Here is a 20923-nt window from a genome sequence, read left to right as displayed (position 1 = left end):
GGGAGAGTGAATGGGAAGGTAGAAACAATTTTACTTCGGAGTCACGTGAGTGACTACGTGAAGAACCCCGCCACGACGCATGCGTGTCAGATCGCTTCACGCTTGCGAAACGACAGGCGGGGGGGGAGCGTTCCCCCGCAGCGGTAAGTTTGAAACCGCGACCTGCAGGTAAGAAATTTACTTTGCGGTAGTTTTGTTCCCCGCGCTGTTTTTTCACAGGGGGGGAAGCTGGACAAAATAGTGTCCACAAGTGCTGCGAGTGAAGCTGGCTGGGGAGGACCGCGAAGTTGCGGGAGCCAGCAGCAGCTGAAGGCACAAGCCCCGTAAGGGATCAGCTGTGCCGATTTTTGGTCCCGCGCCGGCCAGAACACCACGGCCGGGCGGGAGACTATTCAGAATGGGCTGTCGACTTTATGGACAAGTCAAAAACGGCAGGAGACGGGGTGGAACGATGTTCCCCCGTAGCGACAATTTTAACCTGGACCTGCAGGTAAGAGCTGCGGTCTTTTTGTGTTTTTACCATGCTGATTACAGGTGGAGAAACCAACGGGCTGCGACAAAGCTGGTGGGCTAGATGGGATCAGCTGTGCCCGATGTCGCCTCCGCACCGGCCAGATCCACTCCACGGAAGGGCAGTAAGGACAAAGCTGGTGAGGGAAGACCGCAGAGCAGCGGGCAGCCAGCAGCACTCGGTTCACCGATAGTGGGATCAGCTGTGCCCGATGTCGCCTCCGCACCGGCCAGATCCACGCGGCCGGGCGATAAGGCTAGACACAAAAACAAAGAAGGTCGTGGACTCAGAGGAGTCCGACTTTGAACAACCGCGGGCGGCCAGTGCCCGAGAGCGCTGAAGCCGGATGGAGCGGTGTGTGGAGCATTTGCTCCAACATGACAGACTCCGGGAGATGGAGTCGGGTCACTGTGGGCCCTATGATAAACCCACAGCAGTACCTCTTGAAGGGCTGCACAGTGCTTCTACCTCATCAGAGGGGAGCACTGTGGGTCAGTTCTGGGCTGACCTGGAAGAGGGGTCCGCAGAAGGAAAGACAAGTGTGCAAGGGGTGCAGGAACAAGAGAACCTACTGGAACCCACTACAACCAAAGACAGCACCCTACGCACCCACCAGCAGAACTGGTGAAAGCTCGAAGGCCCGGTACTCAAAACATGAGTCTTTTTTAGGCCATGGCCCAGGCCGGCCTTCTTGGAAGATGCGGGGACCTCCAACGCCAACCAAACCGAAAATCCAGACACCAGCGCAACAACAGCAGCGAAGAACCTACAAAAAGAAGTAAACCTGCCACTGGTAACTATGGAGGTAGGTGGGTCTGGTTCCCTACAAAATACAGGGAGCATGGAGGTTGGGTGGAGATTACACTCTTTTCTGAAGGCATGGAGCATGTTAACAACTGATACTTACATCTTAAGCAGTATCCAGGGATATACAATAGAGTTTATACACAAGTACAGCCCTCCAGTTCAACATATACTGAACCGAATGTTCGTGCCTTCTGATAAAGGAAAATCAAAAGCGCAAGCTGAACTGGAGCGGCTTTACATAAAAGGTGTAATTGAGAAAACTCAACACGAACCATTAGAATTCGTGTCCAATATATTTATCAAAAACAAAAAAGATGGTGGTTGTCGCATCATCATAGATCTGACAAAATGGATACCTTTGTTACTGCTAAACAATTAATTTCCAAAGGTTACTTCATGGCCAGCATCGATTTAAAAGATGCTTACTATTCAGTGCCTATACGAGGTGACCACAGATGTTACTTAAAATTCAACTGGATGGGACAACTCTGGCAGTATAAAGCAGTAGCAAAAGTAATTGGCAAAATGGTGGCTGCCTTTCCAGCCACACAATTTGGACCTCTACATTACCTAAACTTACAGAGAGCAAAAATACAAGCACTCTAAATTAATGCAGGTCACTCTGACAGACCTATGAAACTACCAATCAAGCTAAAATGGAACTAAAATGGTGGATAGATAACATCTGGCTTTGTTCCCATCCAATCATTGTCAGTAACCCTTCCATGGTACTACAAACTGATGCCAGGGCACTTGGGTGGGGAGCCACCAATACCATCACCAGCTGGCGATACAGTTGGATGTCCCAATGGACCAAATCCTCAAGGCAGCAGGATGGTCTGGGGGGGAAAAAACATTCCAATTATTTTACAATAAACCAGTAATGAAACCTGGAACGTTTGCAGAAACAATTTTAAGTTCTGTAAATTAATTTAAACCCATAAAAAGGGGTTATAAATTTGTGTTAATAAATTTTATGATTTCAATGTCGAATTCATGTCCAAATTATGTTAACACAATTCCTCCTACAGTCATCAAGGCAGACGTGATGCATGGACTCGTTTCCACGGCATGAAATCAGAGCTTTAAAATCTTCACGTAGTCACTCACGTGACTCCGAAGTAAAATAGTAAGATTAAACGAGAACTTACCAGTTTGAAGTTTGATCTGTATTTTATGAGGAGTTACGATGAGGGAATACATGCCCTCCGCTCCCACCCTGATCATATACTTAACTGGTATCTCTTCTCTAATCTTACTATGTTTAGTCATTACAGTTATCTGTGATTTCACACCGCTGCTTTGAAGAATGACACGCATGCGTCCTGGCGGGGTTCTTCACGTAATCCCTCATCGTAACTCCTCATAAAATACAGATCAAACTTCAAACTGGTAAGTTCTCGTTTAATCTTACTATTAAATTATAATTGTAGTGAAGGAGTAGATAGAAGAAGACTATTAATCATGCTGAATGCCTTACAACAGGAGGAATATGGGCACAAATCAAATAGTGATAAAAGCATGAAAAACACAAAATAAAAAGATGAAATCAGTGAAGTACTTTTTGGCACCTCACATCTGACAATGTTAAAATTACATCCCAACCCAAAACATCACCTATCCATGTCTTCCAGATGCTGCCTGACCTGCTGCGTTACTCCAGCACTTTGTATTTGTTTTATAAACCAGCATCGGCAATTCTTTGTGTCTACATTAACCTAACCTTCTTCGCTTCATCTTGCTTCCTTCATTCTGGGGCACCGCAAGGCTCAGTGCTGGGACCCCAGCTATTTACAATATATATTAATGATCTGGATGAGGGAATTGAAGGCAATATCTCCAAGTTTGCGGATGACACTAAGCTGGGGGGCAGTGTTAGCTGTGAGGAGGATGCTAGGAGACTGCAACGTGACTTGGATAGGCTGGGTGAGTGGGCAAATGTTTGGCAGATGCAGTATAATGTGGATAAATGTGAGGTTATCCATTTTGGTGGCAAAAACAGGAAAGCAGACTATTATCTAAATGGTGGCCGACTTGGAAAAGGGGAGATGCAGCGAGACCTGGGTGTCATGGTACACCAGTCATTGAAAGTGGGCATGCAGGTGCAGCAGGCAGTGAAGAAAGCGAATGGTATGTTAGCTTTCATAGCAAAAGGATTTGAGTATAGGAGCAGGGAGGTTCTACTGCAGTTGTACAGGGTCTTGGTGAGACCACACCTGGAGTATTGCGTACAGTTTTGGTCTCCAAATCTGAGGAAGGACATTATTGCCATAGAGGGAGTGCAGAGAAGGTTCACCAGACTGATTCCTGGGATGTCAGGACTGTCTTATGAAGAAAGACTGGATAGACTTGGTTTATACTCTCTAGAATTTAGGAGATTGAGAGGGGATCTTATAGAAACTTACAAAATTCTTAAGGGTTAGATGCAGGAAGATTGCTCCCGATGTTGGGGAAGTCCAGGACAAGGGGTCACAGCTTAAGGATAAGGGGGAAATCCTTTAAAACCGAGATGAGAAGAACTTTTTTCACACAGAGGGTGGTGAATCTCTGGAACTCCCTGCCACAGAGGGTAGTCGAGGCCAGTTCATTGGCTATATTTAAGAGGGAGTTAGATGTGGCCCTTGTGGCTAAGGGGATCAGAGGGTATGGAGAGAAGGCAGGTACGGGATACTGAGTTGGATGATCAGCCATGATCATATTGAATGGCGGTGCAGGGTCGAAGGGCCGAATGGCCTACTCCTGCACCTAATTTCTATGTTCTATGTTTCTATGTTTCTCAATTTCCTTACCCACCTCAAGCTATTGCTCTCCCCCCAACCCCCTTAGACAATCATCCCCTTTATTCATTTTCCCTCCAAACCATCCACCAGTTTCTTCTTCCTCCATCTTGGTATCTTATCTGTCACCTTTTAGCCTTGTTTGACTTGGATATTGGACTCAGTAATCATTGGTTAACAAGAAGAAAAATCTCACCAGCTGAAACAGATGCATGAATAGATCAAACATTGGCGACTGTGATTGATTGCAGTCTTTGCTGTTTACTGTGTTACCTGTTTTACTGCTTTACACCATTAGCTAGTTGTACTGTATCAAAATACTGAAAATGGTGGGGCAAACAGAAAATGCTGGAAATGCTTAGCAGGCCAGGCAGTCTCTATGGAGAGAGCAAGTGTTAACTTTTCTGGTTGAAATATGTTTCTGGATCTGTTGAAAGATTATCAACCTAAAATGTTAACTCTGCTTCTCTTTCCAAAGGTGTTGCCTGATTTTCAGTGTTTCCAGCATTTTCTCTTTTTGTTCAAGGATACCAAAGTACTTGCCATTTAATTCAGCCAATTCTTTTTGTGTGTCCAACATCACATTCTGATCCAAGATGAGTGTCCGACTCTCTTGAGCAGATGTTATATCACTGCTTGATGGGATCAAACCCTTCTCCTCCAATAGCCGCCGCTGTTTCCTTTCTTCTCTTTCCTTCAATATAATCTAACAAAATCAACATCATATTTTTAATATATGCAGAAAGCACATACTCAAGCCAAAATTTTATCAATGGAAAATACAAAGATATACAGGGGCTCCAATTGTGGGGGGTCAGTGGTAAATAAACCCTTACTGAGGTGTGCGGACGGATCTCAATGCCAAACAGGACCTCAATATCAAAACATGTATAAAAAGTGAAATAAGTGGATCAGTAGTAGTTAATGAAAGCATCAATACCAAAGGATACCAAAGTTTTTTTTAAAAATCTGCTGTTACGTGGCACTCGTGTAGATTTCTGAATTTGAACTATTTTTCCCAAAGGGAGGAAAGCAAAGTAACTCATTAATTTGTATTCATTGCACTGAATTTAATCCATAAAAAGCAATTCATTTTAAGATCAGGAAAATCTATTTTGTTGAATCAACGCAGTCCACACATGTCAGCAGTTTGGACATACTTCCTTCAATCTGATATAATGTTTTTGTTCGTCACACTGTAATCCCATCTACAATAAGGGCACTGAACACTGATTACATTACTTTCCTGCAATTCATCATTTTAACTCCACTATCTGTACCCACCAGTATTTTTTGGTGGCTTTCTTTGGCTATGTTAAGAATGCTTCAAAAAATTGCATCCATTTCTTGTGTATTCTGTAATGCTTATGATATAATTTTGAACATAGCATACTTTAGGTTATTCCTTTACATAAACTCCCAGTGAGAGGGAGAGAGGAGGTAAAATATTGGCTCTTTTAAATCATTTATCAGAACACCATGTGTAAAGGGTTGAGCAAATAGGACTTTCTACATTCGATATTCCCTGTTTTATTTCAACCTGAAAGGGTTTTGCAAAGTTTCATGTTTTGTTTTGCCTCACCGAGATGATCTTTTTACATTAACAAGGTCATTCTTTTCTAATAGCCAGTTTACACTGGAATATCAACTGCATCAAATATTACAGTTTAGGTTTGTAGAAATGGGGGGGGGGGGTTTGATCTGACATGTAAATTGAAAAAGCATTAATCAGTGGCCAATATTAAAAGAATATTCCCACAAGTCTGCTATCAGATTCACAAAATTTATATTATAATCAGACTTATGGCATCATGGAGTTGTACAGCATAGAAATGTACTCTTCGGCTCAGCATGTCCCGGTCAACTGTTTTCACATCTACTCTAATCCTATTTGTCCATATTATGACCTTACACTTTTATGCCTTGTCACGTCAAGCATCTGTCTACATGCCTCTTAAACATGGTGAATGCATCTGATTACTTTGATAGCAACCATTCTCAGTGTACACATATTAAAAATATGTTTAATTGTAATTATAAATATTTAAATAACTCCTTTGAAACTTCTTCCTCTCACCATTATCCTATTACCAAATATTTGTTCATTTACAGTGCCCTCCATAATGTTTGGGACAAAGACCCATCATTTATTTATTTGCCACTGTACTCCACAGTTTGAAATTTGTAATATAATAAAATCACATGTGGTTAAAGTGCACATTGTCAGATTTTAATAAATGCCATTTATATACATTTTGGTTTCACCATGTAGAAATGACAGCAGTGTTTATACATAATCCCCCCATTTCAGGGCACCATAATGTTTGGGACACAGCAATGTCATGCAAATGAAAGTAATCATGTTTAGTAATTTTGTTGCATATACTTTGCATGCAATGACTGCTTGAAGTCTGCGATTCATGGGCATCATCAGTTGCTGGGTGTCTTCTCTGGTGATGCTCTGCCAGGCCTGTATTGCAGCCATCTTTAGCTTATGCTTGTTTTGGGGGTTAATGCACCAGTTTTCTCTTCAGCATATAAAAGGCATGCTCCATTGGGTTCAGATCAGGTGATTGACAGCCACTCAAGAATTGACTATTTGTTAGCTGTGAAAAACTTATTTTTTGTTGCTTTAGCAGTATGTTTGGGATCACTGTCTTGCTGTAGAATGAACTGCCGGCCAATGAGTTTTGAGACATTTGTTTCAACTTGAGCAGATAGGATGTGTCTATACACTTCAGAATTCATTATGCTACTACCATCAGCAGTTGGATCATTAATGAAGATAAGTCAGCCAGTACCTTCAGCAGCCATACATGCCCAGGCCATACTTTGCTCTTGCCATCACTCTGATACAAGTTAATCTTTGTCTCATCTGTCCACAAGACCTTTTTTTCAAGAACTGTGGTTGCTCTTTTAAGTACTTCTTGGCAAACTGTAACCTGGCCATCCTATTTTTGTGACTAACCAGTGGTTTGCATCTTGCAGTGTAGCCTCTGTATTTCTGTTCATGAAGTTTACTGCAGTCATTGACAAATCCACACCCGACTCCTGAAGAGTGTTTCTGATCTGTCGGACAGGTGTTTGGGGATTTTTCTTTATTATAGAGAGAATTCTTCTGTCATCAACTGTGGTGGTCTTCCTTGGTCTGCCCGTCCCTTTGTGATTAGTAAGCTCACCAGTGCTCTCTTTTTTCCTAATGATGTTCTAATGAGTTGATTTTGGTAAGCCTAAGGTTTGGCTGATGTCTCTAACAGTTTTATTCTTGTTTCTCAGTCTCATAATGGCTTCTTTGACTTTCATTGGCACAACTTTGGTCCTCATGTTGATAAACAGAAATAATAGTTTCCAAAGATGATGGAAAGACTGGAGGAAAGACTAGGTGCTGAGAGCTATCTTATACCTGCATTAGGGAGGCATTTAAACACACCTGAACAATTACAAACACCTGTGAACCCATGTGTCCCAAACATTATGGTGCCCTGAAATGGGAGACTATGTTTAAACACAGCTGTAATGTCTACATGGTGAAACAAAAATGTATAAAAAATATCCTTTAATAAAATCTGACAATGTGCACTTTAACCACATGTGATTATTTCTATTACAAATCTCAAATTGTGGAGTACAGAGGCAAATAAATAAATGTTGGGTCTTTGTACCAAACTTTATGGAGGGCACTGTATGTGTAAAGTGCATTTAGGAAAACTTAATTTGTTACACCCGCACTCCCACAGATTTTTTATTTACATACTTCAATTCAATACTCATTTAATAAGGCCAAGTATCAAGTGCTCCCAGAATTATTATTAATTTCACAAAGAAAGCAATGGATGCATACTTTTGTGCAGAGTGGAATTCAGGTTGATAATAATGCAAGTATGTTTGTCTTTTGCGGAACTACTAAATTTGCTGGTTTTACAGATTTGAGAACGTTGCGTGCAGTGTTTGCATTCATCAGCAATATTTTTCAATGTCAAGTGCTTGGATTAAAATGTCACTTTTAAAAGCACAAATGTTAGATCCTTGCCAGCAGTATTTCTTTAACAGTTACAGAATATAGATTAAACAGGGCAAGGTGTTTTCCCCCAGCTACTCATGTAGTGTGCTTGTCTAATAATTTTAATTAAACAGTACAGGAAGAAAATTTTAAATGTTACTAACCTTTTTTAGTGAAGTCGGTTTTTTAGCCTTTGGGATTTCTCTTTGTTTTCCTCGCTTTACTAAAGGAGCACTTGAGTCCAAGGGATTATGAGGAACCTTTTCATGACTTGAGTTCTGAGGCAGTCTTTTCGAAGTGGGTTCTTTGGGAACCAATGGAAATGCTCCCCCAACTACAATGAACGATTACAAACAAGAGAAAACAAAAATAAAAATGATCCAGAATGAATCAATATACAATAGGATCAAAGGAGAGATGAAACAGAATAATTTCAACACTTGCCTGCAAATACTATTGGCTTAGGGGTATGTTTTGATGACTTCTCTTGCTGTTTCTGCTCTAGGACAGTCAGCATGTTACCAAAATCTAGTTGCATGGGGATCTTACTCTTTTTACCACTTTTCTTTGGAACTTCCTATACAAAAACAAGTCATCGTCATTGGAATTATTTCCTGTGTAATTGAATCTATTATTGCCATTAACTTTCAGTGTCATTCTGTGAATATGAGGAATCAAAATAATCTATTATACATTAATAATCATTAGTTGTGATCCTACCACACTTATACAGGTATGATCTGCAAATGGTTGAAAAATGATTACAATTAAAAAGAAACACAAGCTAAACTACTTTTGGTAAAATATTAATAGACAGTATTTGAAAAAGATATCACATCGAACTTAACCTTAGTGTATAAACATGAGTAAAAAGATCCAAGAAGTCCATGTGGATTACAACAGAATAATACATCTTTCATTTTGTAAAAGGTTCCTGTATTAGTAAATTCTAGAGTTATATGGAACACATTGCATAGGAAGCAACCATTAGACAAATGTGAACTGGACTACATGTAGTAATTATGAATTCTGATTTTGGAGTTCAGAGTTTTCAATTAACTTAGGTAAAGACAGAGCATTTTAAATTAATTATTTGACTTGAAGATAGCTTGTTCATTGCATTGGAGCTCAAGAACCCAGTGAAAGGTAGATGTGGATTAAATTTATGGCAATCTCCTTGTTTGTACAAAACAAATGCTTCATGCTAATAACATATTTCCATGGGCAGCCACACACTTAGAAATTCTGAAAACCCAAGATTCCAAATTGTTCTCTGCATAGGTTATGGGAATGACAACAAGAATCATCTCAATGGTACCATAAGAGTCACATTCATTAGGATAATTTAGTGTGTAATCTGTGCTTCTCCACTGAATAAGGGTCTATCGTGATGACTGGAGGACTGCAGGCACTGGCATTAGCAGCATGGAAAGATCTACTAGTTAAAACACATCCCTTCAATGCATTAGGCAGAGGAAACACTTTTCACACAGGATTTTCCCCCCCAAGGTCTTTAAAGGACAGTCATAGAATCATAGCGCACGGAAACAGGCCATTTAGCCAAACTCGTCCATGCCAAACAAGATGCCCATCTAAGCTAATTCCATTTGCCCATGTTTGGCCTATATCTCTCTAAACCTTTCCTATTCATATACCTGTTCAAATGTCTTTTAAATGTGGTTATTGTACCTGCTTCAACTACTGTTTCTGGCAGCTCATTCCATATACCCATTACCTTCTCTGTGAAAAGCTTACCTATCTCAGGTTCTAATTAAATCTTTCCCCTCTCATCTTAAACCTTTGTCCTCTAGTTCTTGATTCCCCTATCCCGGGAAAATGGGTGCATTCACCCTATCTATTTCCCTCATGATTTTACACAACTCTACAAGATCACCTCTCAGCCTTCTACACTCCAAGGTAAAAGGTTAGTTACCATAACCTCTCTTTACAGCTCAGTCCCTTGAGTCCTGGAAACATTTTCATAATTCTTCTCCACAACCATCAAGCTATTAAACACAACCTCCAAATAATGTCCGAACTACTTGGGGGCATTATTTTTTGTCTTTGTATTATTATTGTTTGTTGATATACTTCCACTGGGTGGTGCCACCATAGTCTGTGTGTCCTTTCGACCAGGCATGGAAATCGCTCTCAAAACATGGGGGGACACAATTTCTTGGCGGCCGCGCGCATGCGCACACACGCGAGGCTTCGGCCATGGGCCCTGTGGACGGTAACATCGGGAGCTGACCTGGTTGGTAAGCGACTCCAAACTCCAGCACAGCAGCTTCGTCTGCCTCGAATCATGGGGCTTCAATCGGCCCATTCGCAGGGGCTTCAACATCTGGAGTCTCGATTGCCTCGACGCAGCAATTTGACCGCGGGGCGGTGGAAAATCCCGCGGCCGCGCCGGGCGATGAAAAGCCCCGCGCACGGGCAGATTCAAGCTCCGCTCTATGATCTTTGCTCCATGGACGTCTCCCTCCTCCAATCACCACGCTCTATCTTCAGTCCCACCCCCCTCCTTCCGCCTCTGACAGACACCTCCCTCCTTCAATGATCGCGCTGAATCATAGAAACATAGACATAGAAAATAGGTGCAGGAGTAGGCCATTCGGCCCTTCGAGCCTGCACCGCCATTCAATATGATCATGGCTGATCATCCAACTCAGTATCCTCATCATGGTCCCTCTCCCCACTGCCTGCTGACCGACTACTCTCTCGTCCAATCGGCGCCCTCGATCATCAGTCCCACCCCCACTGTCTCGCGGAAAGCGGAGATTTTTAAATAGCTTTTTTTACCGAGTTTTAAAATACGGATGACAAATCATTGGGGGGGAATGTCACCCGCCGTTCAAAACATGGGGGGGGGGGGGGGGAGCGTGTGTCCCCCCCGGGATTTCCGCCCCTGCTTTCGACAGTTTTAAAATTATTTTAAGTATGTTCTAATAGTTTCAATGTTTCTTGGTTAGTTTATGTGGGGAGTGGCGGGGGGGGGGGGGGGGGGGGGAGGGAATAGGGGGGAACTTTTTCAGTCACTTCCCTCGACGGAGATGCGATTTTCTCTGCCCCCCCCCCTTTTCGGCCTAACAATGTGGAGTGGTGCGGCCTTTCCTGGAGACCCGCGGGCGCAGCGCGGACTTACAATTGCGGAGCCGGGGATCCTTTGCCAAGGATCGCCAGAAGAAGAGCTCCGACCGCAGGGCCTGTGGACTTTAATACCATGAAGAAGTGGCCGACTCGGGAACTCCAAGTGCTCCAATCCGTTCCGACGCCGGAGTTTCGATCATCCCAACGAGAGGGCTTGGACATCGGACTGTCAGCAACGGCAAGTGCGGAGGGTTCAAAGGCCCCGACCACGGGTGAACAGAGGAAGATGACTGAACTTTATTGCCTTCCATCACAGTGAGAAATGTTGATTCCACTGTGGTGGATGTTTATGTTAAATTTATTTTATATGCGTATTGTGTTCTTTTCACCTAGTATGGCTGTATGTTAACTCAAATTTCACTGTACCTTAGTTGGTCAAGTGACAATAAACGCGAACTTGAACTGCTGCACTTTTTTTGTTTAAGAGGGAACTGCAGATGCTGGAAAAATCGAAGGTAGATAAATATGCTGGAGAAACTCAGCGGGTGAGGCAGCATCTAAGGAGCGAAGGAATAGGTGACGTTTTGGGTCAGAAAAAGGATCTCGACCTAAAACATCACCTATTCCTTCGCTCCATAGATGCTGCCTCACCTGCTAAGTTTCTCCAGCATTTTTATCTGCCTGCACTTTTTTTATTGGTTATTATGGGGTTTTTTCAGAATATTCTGTTTACATATCTGTTGTGCTGCTCCAAGCAAGAATTTCCTTGTTCTGTTTTGGGACATATGACAAGAAAACACACTTAACTCTTGACTATATTATTTCCAGTTTAATGTCATCATTCCTTTGGCAGGGTGTTCCAAATTGAACACGATACTCAAGTTCAACCTCGGCAACATTTTGTATAACTGTAACATAACGTCCCAACTTCACTCAATTCTGATTGATGAAGGCCAGTGGCCAAAAGCCTTCTGCACTACACTATCTACCTATAACGCCACTGTCATGGAACTATGTAATTGTACTCCTCGATCCCTCTGCTCTAAATACTCCCCAGGGCCCTATAGTTCACTGCGAAGGTTCTGCCCGGATTTGACTTTCCAAAGTGCAACACCTCACTTATCTGAATTAAACTCCATTTGCTCATGCTCATCCACCTGGCCAGGCAATCAAGTTTCTTGGTAATTCTTGACTTGTATAAAATACTCACATGGACATTTCTGAAAAATCCTAGTTTGAGACTAATCAAAATTTTGCAAATTTACAGAAATATGTGAACTGTTGGCTCTTCAAGGTAACTTCACTTTCCACATGGCTAAAAATAAAATGGGGGTGCTTCCACTGGTTCTACAAGGCAGCACTTCCTTCACAACTGTAAGTTAAAAGACCAAGGTCTTCTTTGATATTTTTAAGATGGTACAAGAATGTTACTCAAGTTATACAGATGCACAGTTCTGAACAAACCATAGAGTTCTTCAGAGGACTGATGGTCCTATTTTCTTGAACGGATTCTTTCCTTGGAACCCGAATTGCCTTCTGATCACGGCCCAGACGAGCTGGCCCATCACCAGTACCACTGGAGCTGGCCACATGCAAAACTGGTTGCCCAGCCACTAATATCTGTAAAAGTAAAACAAAATCTCAATATTTTACAAATATAGGCTGCAATAAAGAAAAAATAAATTAAAAATTATATGACTGGAATAGATTAAACTGGGATATTAAACAAGTGGAATCCTTATAGAAACATAGAAAATAGTAGGCCATTCGGCCCTTCGAGCCTGCATCGCCATTCAATATGATCATGGCTGATCATCCAATTCAGTATCCCGTACCTGCCTTCTCTCCATACCCCCGATCCCTTTCGCCACAAGGGCCACATCTAACTCCCTCTTAAATATAGCCAATGAACTGGCCTCAACTACCTTCTGTGGCATATGGTATTAAAAGAATGAGCATTTTTACCCATAATTAACTGTTTCACATTTTGTTTGCTGGCAGTGGCACAGCTACTGTAAAACCATCAAAATTTTCATCTTAAATCTAATAAAAAATTAAAATGTTAGCAAAACAATTTACCTAATATATTCCAATTATTTTCCAAATCGACAATTATTACATTAGTTGAGAATCAATGGCATTCTCGACATTCTCTACCAATTGAAATAAAAGACAATATTACAATTTTTACAAAACTGTCCTGCAATTTAAAAAAAATATTATAATGTACTAAAAAGTTCTTGGCGTCCAAAATTTGTCCTACCTCACACTGTTTTTCCACAACCTGGCTAAAAGCAAAGAACTTGTTTTGCACAGCTTTGCCAGTTTTGTCTGAAGTGCCTACTGCTGATGCCAGATCAGGAAACTCTTCATCATCCTACAAAGATATACAAAGAATCAGTTATATTCTAACATTAATGTTTCATAAATAACTTATATAACACAACAGCATTTTTTGATTGAGCACTGGGTTTCAACTTCAAATCCATCAAACAAAGTTGAACGGTTTCAAAACACAGAATTTAGTTACGGAGATGCCATAGGTGTAAATCAAATTAAAAGTATTGATAACCAAAAAAGCAATCGTCCTAGAGTTGTGACTGTGATCATAAACAGAACAAAGCATAAGATAATCGTTCCTATTCTCTTTCTTTGTGTTATTTAACATTAAAAAGTATATACCCAGATCAAAATACAGATTTGAAAGCTCCATGTACTCTTCTTTTCCCTTTAGATTACCTATGAAGAAGATTTGCTGATTTGAAACGTATGTAAAGTGCTGCTGTTCAATTTGATTCACTGCACATGACATCAAAGAAATAAAGTAATAAGAGCAAAAATCGGCCTGGCTGAGGTTCTGAAGACTCGCACTCCAGAACAAAGCATGCCTTTAGCCAAGATGTTGAAATACAGTAACAAGACTGGCATATATCTATCTGGCAATGAGGAAAGTTTCCCAAGTTTGTACGTCATGGACATTAGGGGCTTTAAGGTCTGTTCCTGTGTTGTACTATGTTCTATGTTTTGTGACCTTGATCATAATCGGAACAGTAACAAAGCATAAGATGATCACTTCTATTCTTGTTCTTTGCACTATTTAATTTTTTTAAAGTATATTCAAATATACATATTTGAAAGCTCTAAGTACTATTCTTTTCCCTTTAGATTACCTATAAAGAAGCAAAGTAATGAATTGCAGCTTTGAAAATTATGTAAAGTGCCGCTGTTCAATTTCCTGGAAAGATCCAGAACTATGCCACCCTTTGTCCTCTGCCCTGTGACACATACTCAACAAATCTATGCCCTGTGACACTGATTCAACAAATCATTGTTTCAACAGCACCAACGACCACATGCCTCAAGACTTCATCTCTGCTGTGTGTCTAAAAGATCTGAATTTCAAAAGCAAAGTGGGAATGACTGCCCTTGACATCAAAGCTCCATTTGATCAAGTGTGGTTTCAAAGAATCCTGATAAAACTGACGTCAATGGACTTCAAGGTTTTAAACCTTCTGGTGGTTGAAGCAACACAATGGAGCCAATCGACCCACAAAATCACTGCAGGGGCACCCAGGGCAACATCTTAGGTCCAAATAGCTTCAGCAACTTCATCAGTGATCTACCATCAGAAATGGAGATGTTCCATTATGATTTCACAATGTTCAATTCCATTTGCAACCAGAGGATGGAGCAGTCCAAGTCTTTGTGTAATTAGGCCTTGACAACAATCTAGCATGGGTGGCCAACTGGCAATGAACATTCATGCAGGGGTACCAACTCTCACGCATTGAGCGTGAGACTCACGCATTTCACAAAATTCTCCCACTCGCACGCTCATCACAGAATTTCTCACGCTCAACAAAATCATATCTATCTATCTATATTACTAAAAGTCTGTTCTTGACCGGTTTTGGCGATCTGTGCAGCGATTTCCGAGAGAACGCTGCCACCTACGGCCGTCATTTTTGGCCACCTCGCTCAGAGCCCTCCTCCGCCGCATGTGTGCCGAGGATTTTTCCAGTCGTTGAAAAATGGCACATATATTAATGATTTTACAAAATTCCCCATTCTCTCTGCTGCCCCCGCTGGCGGCAGGGGGGATGGACTATAAAACCAGGAAGTGGTGTGCCTCAATTAGTCTGCAAGCTGGAGGAAGGTCACGTTTCTCTGAGCTGTGAATAACACTGAACACATGTACACACAACTGTAAGTACCCTTAATGTGGTTTGAAAATGAAAATATGGTTAAAGTAAAAAAGCACTGCCTGCAAATGGTTGTTTGGGGGCTTTGGGTTGAAATAAAAAGGCACTCTCTCTCCCCCCCTTCTCCTCCTCCCCCCCCCTCTCCTCTCCCCCCCCCCCCCCTCTCCTCTCCCCCCCCCCCTCTCCTCTCTCCCCCCCCCTCCTCTCCTCTCTCCCCCCCCCTCCTCTCCTCTCTCCCCCCCCTCCTCTCTCCCCCCCCCTCCTCTCCTCTCTCCCCCCCTCCTCTCCCCCCCTCCTCTCCTCTCTCCCCCCCCTCTCCTCTCTCCCCCCCCTCTCCTCTCTCCCCCCCCCTCTCCTCTCTCCCCCCCCTCTCCTCTCTCCCCCCCTCTCCTCTCTCCCCCCCCTCCTCTCTCCCCCCCTCTCCTCTCTCCCCCCCCTCCCCTCTCTCCCCCCCCTCTCCTCTCTCCCCCCCCCTCCTCTCTCCCCCCCCTCTCCTCTCTCCCCCCCTCTCCTCTCTCCTCTCTCCCCCTCTCCTCTCTCCTCTCTCCCCCCCTCTCCTCTCTCTCCCCCCCTCTCCTCTCTCCCCCCCTCTCCTCTCTCCCCCCCTCTCCTCTCTCCCCCCTCTCCTCCCCCCCTCTCCTCTCCCCCCCTCTCTCTCTCCCCCTCCTCCCCTCCCCCACCGTCCCTTCCCTAAACCCCCCTCCCCTCCACACCCCTACCCCCCTTCCCTCCACCCCCCTCCTCTCCCTCTGCCCCCCTCTCCTCCCCCCGTCCTCAACCCCCTCCTCTCCCACCCCTCCTCTCCCCCCCTTTTCTCCCACTCCTCCCCTCCCCCACCGTCCCTCCCCTAAACCCCCCTCCCCTCCACACACCCTACCCCCTTCCCTCCACCCTCCCTGCTCCCCACCTCTCCCCCTCCCCTCACTCTCACCCTCTCTCGCTCCTCCCCTCCACCCCCACCTTTCCCCTCTCACCCACCCTCCCTCTTCTCCTCCTCGCCACCCCCTCTCCCTCTTGCCCCTCTCTCTGTGTCTCTGCCCCTTCTCTCTCTGCCCTCTCTCTCTGCCCTCACTCTCTACCCCCCCCCTCCCCCTCCTCTCTAGATGTGACTGCAAGTTGGGGGCTATGCGTCAGTAGATAGGGTGGTTATGGGGTAAAAGGAGCAAATTAATAATATTAATATAATATCAAGGGGGGTAATTAGCGTGAGTGCGGGGGGGGATAGTTAGTGTGTGTGACGCTGCATGCCGCCTCCCCCCCCACAACCGCACGTTGGGGGAACAGACCCAACGGGTCTGCACTTGGTCTAGTAATATATTAAAACTGTGTGTGTGTGTGTTTTTGCCTGTCTTGTGGTTGCCAGCCTGTGGGTGCCAGCCTTTGATTCGTTGCTACGCCAACACCAGACCCACAAATGCCCAGATTGTTTCCATTTCGGTAGAGATTTCACTTTTCATTCCAAGTATCCACTCCTCGTTAAATGTTGTCATGTTTATGTACACATTTTTAATAAAATCCTTCTCCCCCCCCCCCCCTCCCCCCCGCCACGCTATCATTTTGTCGCCTCCTGCTGGCCAGCGACCATAACGTTTGCTGGTGCCCGCCACTCGCCTCAAACACGCCATGTTTAAAAACAGCCGCACTGCTGAGTGCTCAAATCTTCAGTTGGAGGACCACATCTCCCGTGGGGGCTACGGGTAGGGTACGGCTGCATTGGGGGAGCAGACCCAACGGGTCTGCACTTGGTCAAGTATAATATTAAATCTGTGTGTGTGTGTTTCTGCCTGTCTTGTGGTTTCCAGCCTTTGGGTGTCAGCCTTTGATTCGTTGCTACGCCAACACCAGACCCACAAACGCCCAGATTTTTTCCATTTCGATAGATATTTCACTTTTCATTCCAAGTATCCACTCCTCATTAAATTTCGTCGTGTTTATGTACACAATTTTAATAAAATCCTTCTCCCCCCACCCCCCCGTTCTTCAAAAGGCGCAGAAAGATCGATAAAGTTCTGCAGAACAAAGATCCTACAGCTCAGCTCCGCTATAGGATCTTTGTTCTGCAGATCTCGAGCTCAGAAGCGCCTCACACGCTGAAGCTTCTCCGCGCTGCCCGTGCAGCTTGTGAAGCCCAGCCCCTCCCATACCCCGCCCGCCCGCTCATTCCAGCTGTGGGTTTCCAGAGAGTCAGAGGCCACTTCTGTCTCTCTCCGCATTTCGCAACCCACTCACTCGCCCGGCTTCCCCCTCCCACACCCTCGGTCGCTACGCTCCCTCGCAATTTCCCACTCTCATCTCTCACCCAATGTTGACAGCCCTAATTCATGCCACACAACATCAAGCAATAACCATAATGTGACAGAGAGTCAAACCGTTTAGTATTCACAGCCATTGGAATTACCTCCAGCAATCAAGAAATTCAATACGACCCAGGTTAAAAACAGTAATTTAATTAGCTTCCAATTCAACACTGAACACAAAATCCCTCTACCTCCAGCTCTTCATTAAGTCAATTCAAGTTCTGTTGTTTGGACTAGAGCTGTCATAGTAGATAAAGATACAGAAACCACTGTTTTGCACCTGTTGCTGGAGTGCAGCAGTTACAGAGTGTGGGCTACAGCAAGTGTCAGTTATGGTTATCTTTAACTCTGACAGGAACTTTAGAGTAGGCCTTTAAAATAGAAGGTGGTTACTTGTGTAACCAGTACTCTAAACTAAAAGAACATAACTAAGTGATGAGTGCAAGGGTAGTAGAACTCAGACCCACAGAAAGTTCCTCACAATAGGTGCAGGAGCAGGCCATTTGGCCCTTCGAGCCAGCACCGCCATTCAATGTGATCATGGCTGATCATCCCCAATCAGTACCCCGTTCCTGCCTTCTCCCCATATCCCCTGACTCCGCTATTTTTAAGAGCCCTATCTAGCTCTCTCCTGAAAGCATCCAGAGAACCTGCCTCCACTGCCCTCGGAGGCAGAGAATTCCACAGACTCACCACTCCCTGTGAGAAAAAATATTTCCTCGTCTCCGTTCTAAATGGCTTACTCCTTATTCTTAAACTATGGCCCCTGGTTCTGGACTCCCCCAACATCGGGAACATGTTTCCTGCCTCTAGTGTGTCCAAGCCCTTAACAATCTTATATGTTTCAATGAGATACCCTCTCATCCTTCTAAACTCCAGAGTGTACAAGCCCAGCTGCTCCATTCTCTCAGCACATGACAGTCCCGGGAATTAACCTTGTAAACCTACGCTGCACTCCCTCAATAGCAAGAATGTCCTTCCTCAAATTAGGGGACCACAACTGCACACAATACTCCAGGTGTGGTCTCACTAGGGCTCTGTAGAACTGCAGAAGGACCTTTTTGCTCCTATATTCAATTCCTCTTGTTATAAAGGCCAACATGCCATTCGCTTTCTTCACTGCCTGCTGTACTTGAATGCTTACTTTCATAGACTGATGTTCAAGGACCCCCAGATCCCGTTGTACTTCTCCTTTTCCCAATATGCAGGAAATCAGAGACCTCCAGTGTCCTTGAGTGCAACAAGTATGCAGCTGTGGCTTATGACTGACCGCATTGCACAGCTGGAGATGCAGATGGATTCACTACGGAGTATCGGCAACAATGAGAACATTGTGGATAGCATTTATAGAGAGCTGATCACACTGTAAACAATAGCTGCAGTGGCTGGAAAACAGTGGCCGACCAAGAAGAATTGTAAGCCAGGCAGGTATTGCAGGCGTCACCTGTTGTCATCCCCATCTCAAACAGATATACCAAGTTGGACAATGTTGTGAAGAATTGGTCTCTTTGCATAATAGTTGCCACTGCTGCACAACTACAGAGGAATAATACGAGCACTATAGATGTCGGAGACCCGATCGTGTGCAATTCTGTGGTCACAAAAAACTCTCAAGTGGTATGCTGCCTCCTGGTGCTGGGGCCAGGGATGTCCAGTAGTAGCTGCAAGGTATTCTGCAGCGAGAGGGTGAACAGTTTTGGTACATCAGTGTTCACAACATAGGCAGAACATGAATTTAGTGAGTTAGGTAGCAGATTATTGAGCAGGACCTCTCATGATCGCTTAAGGTGCCATGTGCTTCCAAGTAATAGAAACAAGATGATGGTCTACTTAATGTGTGGCTAATGGGATGAAATAGGAAAGCTACTTCATATTTTTGAGATGTTTAGGATTGTTTCTAGGGTAGGTTGTACCTGTACAAGCAGGACAGCTTGCACCTACATAGAACATGGAACGGTGCAGCACACGAATCACAAGGTTTGCAGCGAACGTGATGGCGAGCTGAACTGATCTCATCTGCCTGCACATAATCCATATCCCTTTATTCCCTACACTTCCATGTGCATATCTTAAATGCCAACATTGTATCTGCCACCACCACCACCCCTGGCAATGTATCCAAGCTTCCACCAGCCTCTGTGTAAAAAACTTGCCCCGCACATCTCCATTTGACTTTACCCCTCTCAACTTATTGCTATGCACTCTAGTGTTGGACATTTCCACCCTGGGAAAAAGGTTCTGATTGTCTACCCTATCTATGCCTGTCATAATTGGATATACTTCTCTAATGTCTCCCCTCAACCTCCAATGAAGGTTGAATGAAGACTGAACCAAAATGGCCCCAATATCCATGCAGGGAGGTTGCTGTCCTGTTGGGGTTTAAAGTAATTTGGCTGGGGAATGGAACACAGAGTATGTGTATAGTTAAGAAGGAGGTATATTCAAATGTAGAAGGAACATTAGATCCAGTATGCTAAGCATGATAGGTAAGATAATTAGCATTTATTTTAATGCAAGGAATTTGACTGTAAAGCAGATTAATTAAAAAGTGCTGATTAACTTACTTACCATAAAAGGGGACATAAAAGAGAGAATGGCATTGCAGGAATGATTAGGGAGTTGTAGAGAATACACAAGAAAACTTTTCAAATGGAGCCTTACAGCTAGAATTTAGAAATAAAAAATAAATAATCCATCACTTTGTTGGGATTATTTTACAGGCCACCCAAACAGTCATATGGAAATAAAGGAACAGATATCTAGGCAAATCACAGAGAGGTATTTGAGATTATAGTAGAGCATAATAGATTATAGAGAGGCAATGAGATTATTGTAGAAGGGGATTGAAACTTTCCTAATTTTTGACCTTCGAGATACAGCGTGGAAACAGGCCCTGCGGCCCACCAAGTCCACACCGACCATTGAACATCCTGTACACTAGTAGTACTATCCAACACACTAGGACAATTTACAGAAGCCAATTAACGTACAAACCTGTATATCTTTGGAGTGTGGGAGAAGGATGAGAGGAAATCTTATTGAAACATAAGATTATTAAGGGTTTGGACACGCTAAAGGGTCCAGATGTTGGGGTAGTCCAGAACCAGTGGCCACAGTTTAAGAATAAGGGGTAAGGCGTTTAGGCCTTTTCAAAGCTTAACAGCTGCGGCCCACCTGCAGTCGTCTGTTTTTTTTCTTTCTTTTTGTTCCTTTGTCATGTTTAAATTAATTTTGTTTTA

The 20923-nt window shown here is 43.7% G+C and overlaps 1 protein-coding gene across 1 annotated transcript in view; it reads right to left on the bottom strand.

The window, feature by feature from the left end:
* Positions 1-20923, bottom strand: part of secisbp2 (SECIS binding protein 2) — a 76665-nt gene that overhangs the window by 25639 nt on the left and 30103 nt on the right. The window contains exons 9-13 of the mRNA XM_033017732.1: positions 13449-13562; positions 12650-12805; positions 8540-8672; positions 8260-8429; positions 4639-4801 (exon numbers count right to left, since the gene is read on the bottom strand). Of these exons, the coding sequence (XP_032873623.1) occupies positions 4639-4801; positions 8260-8429; positions 8540-8672; positions 12650-12805; positions 13449-13562 (736 nt within the window). The remainder of the gene's footprint in view (positions 1-4638; positions 4802-8259; positions 8430-8539; positions 8673-12649; positions 12806-13448; positions 13563-20923) is intronic.

The sequence above is a fragment of the Amblyraja radiata genome, chromosome 3 (assembly GCF_010909765.2).
Source record: "Amblyraja radiata isolate CabotCenter1 chromosome 3, sAmbRad1.1.pri, whole genome shotgun sequence".
NCBI classification, from domain to species: domain Eukaryota; kingdom Metazoa; phylum Chordata; class Chondrichthyes; order Rajiformes; family Rajidae; genus Amblyraja; species Amblyraja radiata.
This window is presented reverse-complemented; position numbering and strand designations above follow the sequence as displayed.